At 49.8% G+C, this 13,159-nt stretch overlaps 1 protein-coding gene across 4 annotated transcripts in view; it reads left to right on the top strand.

Annotated features, from left to right (window-relative positions):
• The window catches only part of SMARCA4 (SWI/SNF related BAF chromatin remodeling complex subunit ATPase 4), a 648,210-nt gene that overhangs the window by 605,120 nt on the left and 29,931 nt on the right, over positions 1–13,159 (top strand). For all 4 annotated transcript variants that reach the window (XM_069604251.1, XM_069604249.1, XM_069604250.1 and 1 more), the window contains 2 exons: positions 1,951–2,083; positions 4,622–4,767. In XM_069604251.1, the coding sequence (XP_069460352.1) occupies positions 1,951–2,083; positions 4,622–4,767 (279 nt within the window). The remainder of the gene's footprint in view (positions 1–1,950; positions 2,084–4,621; positions 4,768–13,159) is intronic.

Below are 13,159 nucleotides of genomic sequence, written 5' to 3'. Positions count from 1 at the left end.
CACTGTGTTGGAGGGTATCGGTGAGTTGCCCATGGCGGTTGGCCAGGGTAGAGGGTGCGGGAGAAGATCTGGGTTGCCGCACACAATGATTTCTGTTTTGGAGGGGTTTAACAGGAGGTGGTTTTGGGTCATCCAGTGTTCAATGTTAAGGAGGCAGGATGCCAGGTCAGGTCGTGAGTTAGGATTCGTGTTCAAGAATTTTAGAATTAGTTGTGGGTCATCGGCGTAATTGTAACATAGGATGTTGTGTGCACGAATTATCGGTGGGAGGGTGATCAGGTAGAGATTGAAGAGGAGGGCAGATAGACACGCTCCTTGTGGGACTCCTGTGTCAACTGGTCGGGCTTGGGAGGTAAAGTTGGAGAGTGTCGTTATTTGGTGCCTGTCCTTGAGGAATGAGGCTATCCATTTGAGGGCGGTTCCACGTATTCCTAGGGAGTGGAGGCGATCAAGGAGTATTGAGTGATTGATCGTGTCAAAGGCGGCTGATAGGTCGAGAAGGATTAGTGCGGCGCATCCCGCGGAGTCAGCAGTCATTTTAAGGTCGTCCCAGATAGAGGTTAGGGTGGTTTCAGTTCCGTGACAAGTTCTGAAGCCTGATTGGGCGGGGTCTAGGCTTCAACAAAGGCGTTAAGTTGAGAGTAGGCGGTTCGATCAATGAGTTTGGCGAGGAACCTGGTGTTTGATATGGGGCGGTAGTTTTTGGGCTCAAGCGGGTCGAGCGAGGGTTTTTTAATCAGGGGTTTGACGTGCGCCAATTTGAATGCGTCTGGAAAGGTACCGGAAGAGGGGGAAGCATTTATGATAGATCTTGCGTGTTCTCCTGCACAGGTGGAGGCAAAGATACAAATATGCCTGTACGCTCGGGACAATAATATTTTTGAGCGCACTATTCCTTTAAGTCACCAGACCAAGGTATCCAGAAGTCTGGTCCAGAGCTGTAATATCGCAGAGCACAAACGTTTTCTTCTAACCTAAGGTACTGTGGGGGGAAAAAGGAATTGCTTACCTGATTCCAAGAAGTCGCTCCAGAGCGTTGGAGTGCACGTAGAGGTGTCCAGGGCAACCTTCTCTTACCTCTGACCCAAACCGCTGCTTGTGTCCCCTTCTCAAGCCCGTATTAAGGTCTCCTTTGTTAGTTAACTTGTTGCTTCAATAACTCTAGACACTGGAAGAAATCCACAGGAACTCTTTGTAATTCGCCGATTGTCAAGACTTCAAGCCCTCTCCGACCTGCCTTTAGCTAGGGTTTTGTTTTTTGGCGAAGAAACCCTCTCTAGAACCTTGAACTAAGCTCATGCTAAACAAACTAACCATTTTCCTCCCTTTAAGTGACTTTAATATGTGTTTGCAGAGTAAATGTATTCCTGTATAAACAGTTGCAAACTGCATGAGTGCGCAATAACCGATAATACGATAACCTTGTCTTTTCCCTTTCTAACGTTGCTACATATGTAACCGCGATTAAACACAAAAGTGAAAGTGCCCTTTGAAGTGTATTATCTGGTATTCCTACGTGTTCTAATGTAAGCGTCTGTAGTATTTAAAGTGATTCTGGTGTTAATATAATAAATATATACCTTTTTATATAAATATAAGTGGAAGTGCTTCTTGTGTCTTTCTAGCTAAGATTCAGTGTACTTACCTAAAGCTCACATCTTCCTATTAAGATAAGCCTGACTGCTCTGCCACTCTACTCAGGTCCTTTAGTACAGACTGATACTAAGAAATGGGGATCTACAAACCACTGGGATAGCTTACTAAGGTCGTACTACCAGTAGGACTTTAGGAAAGCTACCAAACTATGGGTGAGGAGGCCCATTCAATTAGTGTGTCTCTCTGATGAGGCAGATTCTGTGAGTGTGCATGTTTGGTCTGCTTCGTTGAGCATTGCTTATTAAAGCTCCTGAAGGCAAGAGTAACTTTTTTTCCTTCCCACATTCCTCCTAGATCTATGAAGATTCAATTGTGCTACAGTCAGTCTTCACTAGTGTACGGCAGAAGATTGAGAAGGAGGACTACAGTGATGAAGAGGAGAGCGAGGAGGAGGAGGAAGTGGAGGATGAAGGTTCTGAGTCAGAGTGTAAGTTCCAAAATGGGTACATTTTTGGCTTGATGAAAAGAGCAGAGTTTGTGCATTGATGTATACTTTTTTGCTGCCATAAGAGATTCATTGACAGATAACCCAACCCTAGTTTTTCATCTACAGACGTTCAGCTTTGCCCCATAAGGGAGGACTCTGACAACTAAGAGCCCATGCCAATATTAATCCGATATGACTTTATCTATAATAACCATTCTATTTTGAGTCCAACAATGCTGTGGAGCTAATCTGGCAAAAGCACTTGTTTTACAAAAGCTGAATGATTAGACCACATGGAGAACCACTGCATTAGCAATTTACTTCAATTGTAGTCCATCTGGTGGTGGACCCCTAATTCAGCATGCAAAATATGACACAGGGTGCACTGAGTCACCCTCTGTCATTTTCTCAGCGCGTGCGCACATACACAGGGTTGTAGCTTAGTGTACCCCAAAACCCTGCAGCATAGCTGATCGTCTCTGCAGGCAATTAATATGGTGTTGATTGGCAAACTCCTGGGGTTCTGTACAAAAAGAAGCAATGCACCAATGGATTGATTATTTCATACCACTTTATCTTGCACATGGCTCACCCATCCGAGGGAACTTGAGAAAGATTCCTACATAGCGGTAACTGAAGACCCAATCCATTTTCCCCCCAGAGCCATTGCCTTGGATTTTGAGAGATTTACGAAAGATCTCACATCCATAAACAAAATAAAATTGTTGATTAAAGATTGCAGTGCTTTGGGGGTATTGGTAAAGAGTCAAACAGGCTAGCAGCATCTCAAAAGAGGCAGAACATCCTTTCCATGACTCTGCTCACTCTCATGGTCATTGGTGTATAAATTGAATGGGAGGGTAGCCAGGGCACACCCATGGCACACCCCCATCCTGGATCCTAAGGGCAACGATAATTCACCTGCATTACCCTTGCAACTGTTTTCAACACTTTGAGCAAGCAGGACATGTTCTGTGGCAATCCCGTAAGAGTTCCCTGTTCATTGCGGACACTGCGAGCATCCGCCTGGAACATTGCTCATCGTCCGCGCCTGATCACTTGAGTGAGATCCATGGATAAAGTGCTGCATGGGGATTTGTATAGTTCTCGGGGGAAATGTATAATTACCATAGCACAGTAGTGATTTTGTTTCTATTCTAATTGCATTAACATGGTTGGCATCAGTAGTTTGAGAACTGGGCCTATAGCCCTAGCCTTTATGACTTGAAAAGCCCTCAGTGTTCAGTTGTTTTGTAAATCGCACATGTCTCAGAAAGCTTTAGTAGTGCTGCTGCGGAGCGGTTTTTGCTATGGTGAAATAGTAATTACCCTGGGATTCCCCCAACGCTAGCTCAAAATAAATTACTATAGCATTGTAAGAACTAGTGGACTGTTGAGGCTGCAGCACAAAATGTACTGGAGCAATGACTAGCATGGGGTGCAGCCTGTAGGGCCCCTTAGAGAGGATAGACTATGCTTGATCGCATGTTGTTTTGAATACCTTCATGGTAGTTTGCATTTCTTGGAAGTTGACAATGGTGCATGCACCCCCTTATCATTTATTTCTGTTTATCTGTGTGGACCGATGTCCCTACCGCCACATGCCATCCCCCACAGGTGTCTGAGCTTCTGTTTCTACTGCCTTCTATCTCCGGAGAGACGAGAGCCTGTTCCCATCCCACTGACCACTTTCAGATAACTCACAGGCATGCACAATTCCACAGTAGTGTGCTTGTATCCACTTGACCGTAACTATGCATCCCTAACTTAAAATATGGGTTTGGGCTAAATTCTCTGATCCTCCAAAATTGTGAGCACATAAAAATATGCTTTAGTATTTATAAAAAATATAGTGTTTGCTGCTTGAGACCACGTAGTGGGGATTCGTTTTGTAGCATTGGGTTGACAAATATCACTCACCATCATCTCATCTTGCCAGAAATGAGTTTATTTGGCAAAAGCCATAGGTTTATTAGAGAACTAGTTGCATCTTTCGCATTCACTTGCACAACCTTTGCACTCCTTGGTAAGACCCTGTTTCAGGAGCGTGTCCCCAGTGCCGTCCTTCCCTCTCTCTATCATATTGGGGTTCTGGGCTTTCTTTTTTTTTGTGTGCACTGCAGGCCGTTTTCCAACATTTGGTAAGGTTCTCCAGTTTTCATTGCTTGTTGAGTACCCTGCATGCCTAGTGGTTTAAACGAAAGTCTGCCATTGCGTATGGAGTGCTAGAGACCGTTTTGGAGGCTTGGCAAGTGCCCCGAATGCCTTACAGTGCAGAGAGAGCCCTGGGAATGTAGTGCTGGGGTTAATGTTGCTATGCGGAGACACTGATGTGGGCTCAGGCAGTAGCAGACGGAATACCTCACATTTGACAAGTACTCTCTTCCGCTGAGATCCTTATGCCCATTTCTGAGGTGTTGATCTATGTCTTACCTCCTAAACCAAAATAATTAACCTCTGATAGGTTAGCACCATGGTTGTGTGTCCCCACACCCAAGTATGTTGCAGACACTGATTTATTTTCTTTTGCTCCACCAGCTCGTTCTGTGAAGGTGAAGATTAAGCTCAGTCGGAAGGAGAAGCCATCTGATCGGGCAAAAGGCAAGCGGCGTACAAGCAGAGGCTGTCGAGCTAAACCAGTAGTGAGCGACGATGATAGTGAGGAGGAGCAGGAACTAGAAGAGGTAAATGGGCTTTGTATGTCTGCATGCTGTTTCCCAACCTCAGCACGATTTCAAAAAACTGCTGTACATATGGCTGGTAATTCACTGCGCCACTTCAAATTCTTCAGCCTTGCATCATTCATAATATTTCAACTGTACGTGGTTTTAGGCTGCAGCTTCTCAGTGATATACATTGTAATGTAACTTGTCTTAGACAGCGCAACCCCAGTTTCTGAAATAGATGGGAGGAGGGGGAGTTGCAGGTGTGAAACCTCAGGTGTTGATGGGTCTAGGCCAGATTACCAGAGTCCTGTGGGCTGGTAAAAGGTCTTTTTTGGTGTTGACACACATGTCTGTCTTTCCAGAGGGGCGAGCCCAAGATATATCGCTATCAGAGCTGGAATACCAGACCTGCCATTGGTCTGTGTGATAGTCACTGTACAAACATCGTATCCGGTCCCCGATTCTCCAGAGCATTAGACTGACAGGACGAGTCCTGAGCTACACCCAAACCCCTGAAGCTGGAAGTAATAAACTCAAGGAAACAGGGTTGGTCCCAAGATGCATCAGGTTTAGAGATCCAAAACCCAGTGTGGATTCCGGAGTGTCTTTCAGGGATTCAGGTAAAATGTATGCAGCACACCCTGAAGACCCCTTAGTGAAAAGGTGTGGCTCAATGAAGGGAAAACCCTAATTTATAACGGTTTTTGCCCCTGTCTGCAGCTTCAGAATTTAAAGAGAAATACTTCCTACCCCCTCCCCAAAGATTATTTTGTTTTTTGAACATTTAAGTTACTAGAGGTTTTCATGTCCATTGTGGTGGTTCTTTTTTCATCTGAAACCCACAAAGCAAACCTCTGTTAGGGCAGCTAACAAACAACAAATCCACACTTGGAAGCCAATTGATGGAAATCCAAGATGGCAGAAAGCCTTTGAAAGACTTCCCTCCACCGACTTGGAATTGAAATATAATTATGGAATCAATTCCAAAGGTTGTCTTTGCCAATGCAAGGGCTTTATAACAAAGGCTAAGAAGCAGGCAGTATACTTTGGGCTGTGACAGAGGCAAGGAGTTTGCTGAGAAAGCAGGAGAGCACCACAGCAGGGAAACTCCTTGAGCCCAGAAGAGGGATGTGCTCCAGTGAGAGGGTGGGGAGCCCCCTGAACTCCAAAGGTTTAGTCCACTCCAGTGAGGGGGAGAGTAGTCCTCTAAATCCTAGACAATTGATGCTCTCGAGTGCGGGGAAAAGTCACCCCAATAGTGGGGTCTGCTGCATTGAGGGGGAAAGGAAACCTTCTGAACCCCAGAAGAGGGGTGTGCTCCAGCGAGGGGGCGAAAAGCTCCCCCTTTCCCAAATCCCCGAAGAGGTATGGTTCTGTGAGGAAGAGTAGAGTCCCTGGGACCTAGGAAGAGGGGTGGTCTCAAGAGAGGAGTCCATGAGGCTAAGGGAGGGAGGGGTGAGAGGGATGCAGACACAGTGTGACTTTGGCCCCAGAAGACGAAAGCCCTGTGGACCCAGAAGAAGGGTGTGCTACAGAGAAACATCTCTGGGAGAGTGAGCAGGGCACTATATTCCTAGGTGCGGGCTAGTGAGCATGGCACTATATCCCTGGGAGAGTGAGCAGGGCACTATATCCCTATGTGCGGGCTAGTGAGCAAGGCACTGTATCCCTGGGTGTGGAAGGGTCAGCAGGGCACTATATACCTGGGAGATTGAGCAGGGCACTATATCCCTAGGTGCGGGCTAGTGGGCATGGCACTGTATACCTGGGAGAGTGAGCAGGGCACTATATCCCTAGGTGCGGGCTAGTGAGCATGGCACTGTATACCTGGGAGAGTGAGCAGGGCACTATATTCCTAGGTGCGGGCTAGTGAGCATGGCACTGTATCCCTGGGAGAGTGAGCAGGGCACTATATCCCTAGGTGTGGGCTAGTGAGCAAGGCACTGTATCCCTGGGACATGGAGGAGGGCACTATATCCCTAGGTGCGGGCTAGTGAGCATGGCACTGTATCCCTGGGTGTGGAAGGGTGAGCAGGGCACTATATTCCTGGGAGAGTGAGCAGGACACTATATCCCTAGGTGCTGGCTAGTGAGCATGGCACTGTATACCTGGGAGAGTGAGCAGGGCACTATATCCATAGGTGTGGGCTAGTGAGCAAGGCACTGTATCCCTGGGACAGGGAGGAGGGCACTATATCCCTAGGTGCGGGCTAGTGAGCATGGCACTGTATCCCTGGGAGAGTGAGCAGGGCACTATATCCCTAGGTGCGGGCTAGTGAGCATGGTGCTGTATCCCTGGGTGTGGAAGGGTGAGCAGGGCACTATATACCTGGGAGAGTGAGCAGGGCACTATATCCATAGGTGTGGGCTAGTGAGCAAGGCACTGTATCCCTGGGACAGGGAGGAGGGCACTATATCCCTAGGTGCGGGCTAGTGAGCATGGCACTGTATCCCTGGGAGAGTGAGCAGGGCACTATATCCCTAGGTGCGGGCTAGTGAGCATGGTGCTGTATCCCTGGGTGTGGAAGGGTGAGCAGGGCACTATATGCCTGGGAGAGTGAGCAGGGCACTATATCCCTAGGTGTGGGCTAGTGAGCATGGCACTGTATCCCTGTGTGGAAAGGTGAGTAGGGCACTATATACCTGGGAGTGTGAGCAGGGCACTATATCCCTAGGTGCGGGCTAGTGAGCATGGTGCTGTATCCCTGGGTGTGGAAGGGTGAGCAGGGCACTATATACCTGGGAGAGTGAGCAGGGCACTATATCCCTAGGTGTGGGCTAGTGAGCATGGCACTGTATCCCTGTGTGGAAAGGTGAGTAGGGCACTATATACCTGGGAGTGTGAGCAGGGCACTATATCCCTAGGTGTGGGCTAGTGAGCAAGGCACTGTATCTCTGGGTGTGGAAAGGTGAGTAGGGCACTATATACCTGGGAGAGTGAGCAGGGCGCTGTATCCCTAGATGCTGGCTAGTGATCATGGCACTGTAATCTGGGAGAGTGAACAGGGCACTATATCCCTAAGTGCCGTCTAGTGAGCAAGGCACTGTATCCCTGGGTGTGGAAGGGTGAGCAGGGCACTATATACCTGGGGGAGTGAGCAGGGTGCTGCATCCCTAGGTGCGGGCTAATGAGCATGGCACTGTATCCATGGGACAGAGAGCAGGGTACCATGTCCCTAGGTGCGGGCTAGTGAGCAAGGCGCTGTATCCCTGGGACAGGGAGGTCATTATATCCCTAGGTGTGGGCTAGTGAGCATGGCACTGTTATCCCTGGCTGTGGAAGGGTGAGCAGGGCACTATATACCTGGGAGAGTGAGCAAGGCACTATATCCCTAGGTTCGGGCTAGTGAGCAAGGCACTGTATCCCTGGGACAGAGAGCAGGGCGCTATATCCCTAGGTGCGGGCTAGTAAGCAAGGCACTGTATCCCTGGGACAGGGAGGAGGGCACTATATCCCTAGGTGCGGGCTAGTGAGCATGGCACTGTATCCCTGGGACAGAGAGCAGGGTACTATGTCCCTAGGTGCAGGCTAGTGAGCATGGCACTGTATCCCTGGGTGTGGAAGGGTGAGCAGGGCACTATATACCTGGGAGAGTGAGCAAGGCACTATATCCCTAGGTTCGGGCTAGTGAGCAAGGCACTGTATCCCTGGGACAGGGAGGAGGGCACTATATCCCTAGGTGCGGGCTAGTGAGCATGGCACTGTATCCGGAAGGGTGAGCAGGGCACTATATACCTGGGAGAGTGAGCAGGGAACTATATACCTGGGAGAGTGAGCAGGGCACTATATCCCTGGGTGCGGGCTGGTGAGCATGGCACTGTAATCCTGGGAGAGTGAGCAGGGCACTATAGCCCTAGGTGCAGGCTAGTGAACAAGGCACTGTATCCCTGGGAGAGTGAGCAGGGCACTATAGCCCTAGGTGCGGGCTAGTGAGCAAGGCACTGTATCCCTGGGACATGGAGGAGGGCACTATATCCCTAGGTGCGGGCTAGTGAGCATGGCACTGTATCCCTGGGTGTGGAAGGGTGAGCAGGGCACTATATTCCTGGGAGAGTGAGCAGGGCACTATATCCCTAGGTGCTGGCTAGTGAGCATGGCACTGTATACCTGGGAGAGTGAGCAGGGCACTATATCCATAGGTGTGGGCTAGTGAGCAAGGCACTGTATCCCTGGGACAGGGAGGAGGGCACTATATCCCTAGGTGCGGGCTAGTGAGCATGGCACTGTATCCCTGGGAGAGTGAGCAGGGCACTATATCCCTAGGTGCGGGCTAGTGAGCATGGTGCTGTATCCCTGGGTGTGGAAGGGTGAGCAGGGCACTATATACCTGGGAGAGTGAGCAGGGCACTATATCCCTAGGTGTGGGCTAGTGAGCATGGCACTGTATCCCTGTGTGGAAAGGTGAGTAGGGCACTATATACCTGGGAGTGTGAGCAGGGCACTATATCCCTAGGTGTGGGCTAGTGAGCAAGGCACTGTATCTCTGGGTGTGGAAAGGTGAGTAGGGCACTATATACCTGGGAGAGTGAGCAGGGCGCTGTATCCCTAGATGCTGGCTAGTGATCATGGCACTGTAATCTGGGAGAGTGAACAGGGCACTATATCCCTAGGTGCCGTCTAGTGAGCAAGGCACTGTATCCCTGGGAGTGGAAGGGTGAGCAGGGCACTATATACCTGGGGGAGTGAGCAGGGTGCTGCATCCCTAGGTGCGGGCTAATGAGCATGGCACTGTATCCATGGGACAGAGAGCAGGGTACCATCTCCCTAGGTGCGGGCTAGTGAGCAAGGCGCTGTATCCCTGGGACAGGGAGGTCGTCATATCCCTAGGTGTGGGCTAGTGAGCATGGCACTGTATCCCTGGCTGTGGAAGGGTGAGCAGGGCACTATATACCTGGGAGAGTGAGCAAGGCACTATATCCCTAGGTTCAGGCTAGTGAGCAAGGCACTGTATCCCTGGGACAGAGAGCAGGGCGCTATATCCCTAGGTGCGGGCTAGTAAGCAAGGCACTGTATCCCTGGGACAGGGAGGAGGGCACTATATCCCTAGGTGCGGGCTAGTGAGCATGGCACTGTATCCCTGGGACAGAGAGCAGGGTACTATGTCCCTAGGTGCGGGCTAGTGAGCATGGCACTGTATCCCTGGGTGTGGAAGGGTGAGCAGGGCACTATATACCTGGGAGAGTGAGCAAGGCACTATATCCCTAGGTTCGGGCTAGTGAGCAAGGCACTGTATCCCTGGGACAGGGAGGAGGGCACTATATCCCTAGGTGCGGGCTAGTGAGCATGGCACTGTATCCGGAAGGGTGAGCAGGGCACTATATACCTGGGAGAGTGAGCAGGGAACTATATACCTGGGAGAGTGAGCAGGGCACTATATCCCTGGGTGCGGGCTGGTGAGCATGGCACTGTAATCCTGGGAGAGTGAGCAGGGCACTATAGCCCTAGGTGCAGGCTAGTGAACAAGGCACTGTATCCCTGGGAGAGTGAGCAGGGCACTATAGCCCTAGGTGCGGGCTAGTGAGCATGGCACTGTATCTCTGGGTGTGGAAGGGTAAGCAGGGCACTATATACCTGGGAGAGTGGGCGGGGCGCTGTATCCCTAGGAGCCGGCTAGTGAGCATGGCGCTGTATCCCTGGGTGTATAAGGGTGAGCAGGGCACTATATACCTGAGAGAGTGAGCAGAGCGTTGTATCCCTAGGTGCCGGCTAGGAAGCATGGCACTGTATCCCTGGGTGTGGAAGGGTGAGCAGGGCACTATATACCTGGGAGAGTGAGCAGAGCGTTGTATCCCTAGGTGCCGGCTAGGGAGCATGGCACTGTATCCCTGGGTGTGGAAGGGTGAGCAGGGCACTATATACCTGAGAGAGTGAGCAGAGCGTTGTATCCCTAGGTGCCGGCTAGGGAGCATGGCACTGTATCCCTGGGTGTGGAAGGGTGAGCAGGTCACTATATACCTGGGAGAGTGAGCAGAGCGTTGTATCCCTAGGTGCCGGCTAGAGAGCATGGCACTGTGTATCCCTGGGTGTGGAAGGGTGAGCAGGGCATCATATTCTTGAGTAAAGGACAGAGGGATTGGGAGCCCCCGTGAAGGCGAGGACTTTCTGGGACATTTCATAAAGGTTGGCAGTGCTAAATGCAGAGATAGGCCTTGTAGTCCCAAGAAGAAGCAATAAAGACTGAATGCTAGAGCAACCTAAACGGGAGACCACCTTGTCTGGAACTTTCTACATGCCTTTCTTGTTTGCTGTTCTTAGTTTATAATTCAAGGACTAAGTTTCCCAAGAATCTAAGTTGCAGCAATCCTGAACCAATTTCCATGCAACGGTCTTCAGTTTTACTTTTGGTTACTAAAATGCTAAAAACGTATTCTGGTGTCAGTAATTGTGTGTTCACTTGGCCATGCGACACGTGGGATAAGACGAAGTACATTGTAGGGGTAAAGGAGTTGCAGGGCTGGTGTGCTGGTGTGGAAGCTAGCAATAACAGCAATTAGGCATTCAGTTTGCATGGGGCTTTGTTTATGTACTGTAACTTTGCAATAGATCGGAAAGGGGTTTACTTCTGAGGTGGCATAGATCCTGGGCTGTTATTGATCAGCTTTCTCGCTAGGGTATGTTTATTCGGAGAGGGTGGAGGTAATTTGGAATGGTCTTGAAGTGTCCTTTGTCCATGGTTGGGTTACGTCCAGAAAAGTTTTTTGTATGAAAGCAAGGGCTTTGACGCATGAGTCTGGTGTGAATGGACATGGCTGGGACCAATCTGATGGCAGCAGTCTGTGTAACGGTCATCCTGGGGCCAGTCTAGACCTGTGTGCATAGCTTGGTACAGAACTTCTGTGTCTGTTATGGAGGGTGTGTGGGTGAAACTGATCCGATTGAGCCCAGACTCTAAGGCACCCTTCAGTCCTTTGTCATCGTTTCTGTGATCTGTAGGAACTAGATTTGTTCCCATGTTTGGAGGGTAAGTATCTGTGCTGGTTCGTCTGTGGTGGTCTGGAGAACAGCCAGGTTTTAAGTGATTTTCTGTAGATCATGTAGCCTTGCAGGGACATACTCATTGGAGCATGATATTCCATAGGTTGGCTGGAGAAAAAGGATCCTCCACAGTGTGTCAGAGTGAAGCTTGCAACAAGAGCCACGTTGCTCAATGGTAGGGTTTGACAGATGTTCGATAGGCGAATGTCGTCTTTGTGGATTCCAAACCACTGCTGTGAAAGGCGCTTGGAGATGCAAAGGATGTTTTATTGGATTCTCCATTTGATTGAGCCAGTGGAGTGTGCAAAGGACCGGTTGTTGTGTTTCCATCTTGTCAATCTTAAGAGTAGTCTTGCTGTGGCGTTTAGGACTCAGTTAAGTAGATATTGTGGTTGACCTACGTAAAGTCTCTTGGCATAATCCACTGTTGATAGCATTAGGGCCACGGTTCTATGTGAGAAAGTGTTTTGTAATGGGGCAACATATATAAATATATTTCTGATGTTTGTTAATCTGCTTAGAATCACATGTTTTTCGTAGTCGAAAAGGGGACGTCGACAAGGCGTGTCTGTAACACTATCCTTATAGTGACGTGCAGTGTACCCACAACCCCTCACACGTCGAGGTCCCTCAGATTGTTTTTTCCACCCAGTTATTGTTCGCTTTTATGTGGAGCTCCTCGAGAGACATTGCAAAATCATTTCCTCGACCCTTGGTCGTTTATTATTATTCACCATCACATAGATCCCTCCCGCAACATAGCTGCCAAGCTATTCTCCGCCGAGCAAGATCTTCGGAGGGACGAGCGGAGGAGATCCTTCGGCGCTGCCGAACACGTGGCCTGGCCTCGCCGGCCTAACACAGTAGGGAGAGTGGGGTTGTTGGTCATTTCTTTGTTTCACTCTGAGAATGCCTTTCTCTTTCCCCTCCCTCTCTTTCGAGGTTGTAATCGCATTTCATGCCCTCAGCTATGGAGAGGACGCCCTTTAGGTTTTGCCCGTGTTGCAAGGGCAAGTTTACCTGGAAGAACAAGCATAAACGGTGTAACCGTTGCTTGCCCCTCGATCACAAAGAGGACGGCTGTGCGGCCTGTAAGTTACTTAAACCCAAAACTTTAAAGGACCACAGGGTCAAAAGGTGGGCAGCCTATGCGATGTCTAGGTCGGACTCCTCGCCAGCTGCCGCCGAATGTGATGAGGACAGTGATTACACGGCCTCCGCAAGGGAGGTTGTAGACCTCTCGAAGGATCGTTCCCGCTCCTCATCGTCTGTCCCCGGCCCCGACAAGCCCGGCTCACGCCCCGCTTATGGGGATGAACACCCCGGCGACAAGGACGAACACAGAAAAACACATAAGCACATATCCCACGGCACGCATTTGTCGAAGACGAAGGCAGCCATAGCGTCAACGGAGGCGGGTCCACCGGTGTCTTC

Source organism: Ambystoma mexicanum, chromosome 3q (genome assembly GCF_040938575.1).
Source record: "Ambystoma mexicanum isolate Mex_15411 chromosome 3q, UKY_AmexF1_1, whole genome shotgun sequence".
Lineage (NCBI taxonomy): Eukaryota > Metazoa > Chordata > Amphibia > Caudata > Ambystomatidae > Ambystoma > Ambystoma mexicanum.
Note: the sequence above shows the minus strand (reverse complement) of the source record. Positions and strands in the feature narration are given on the sequence as shown.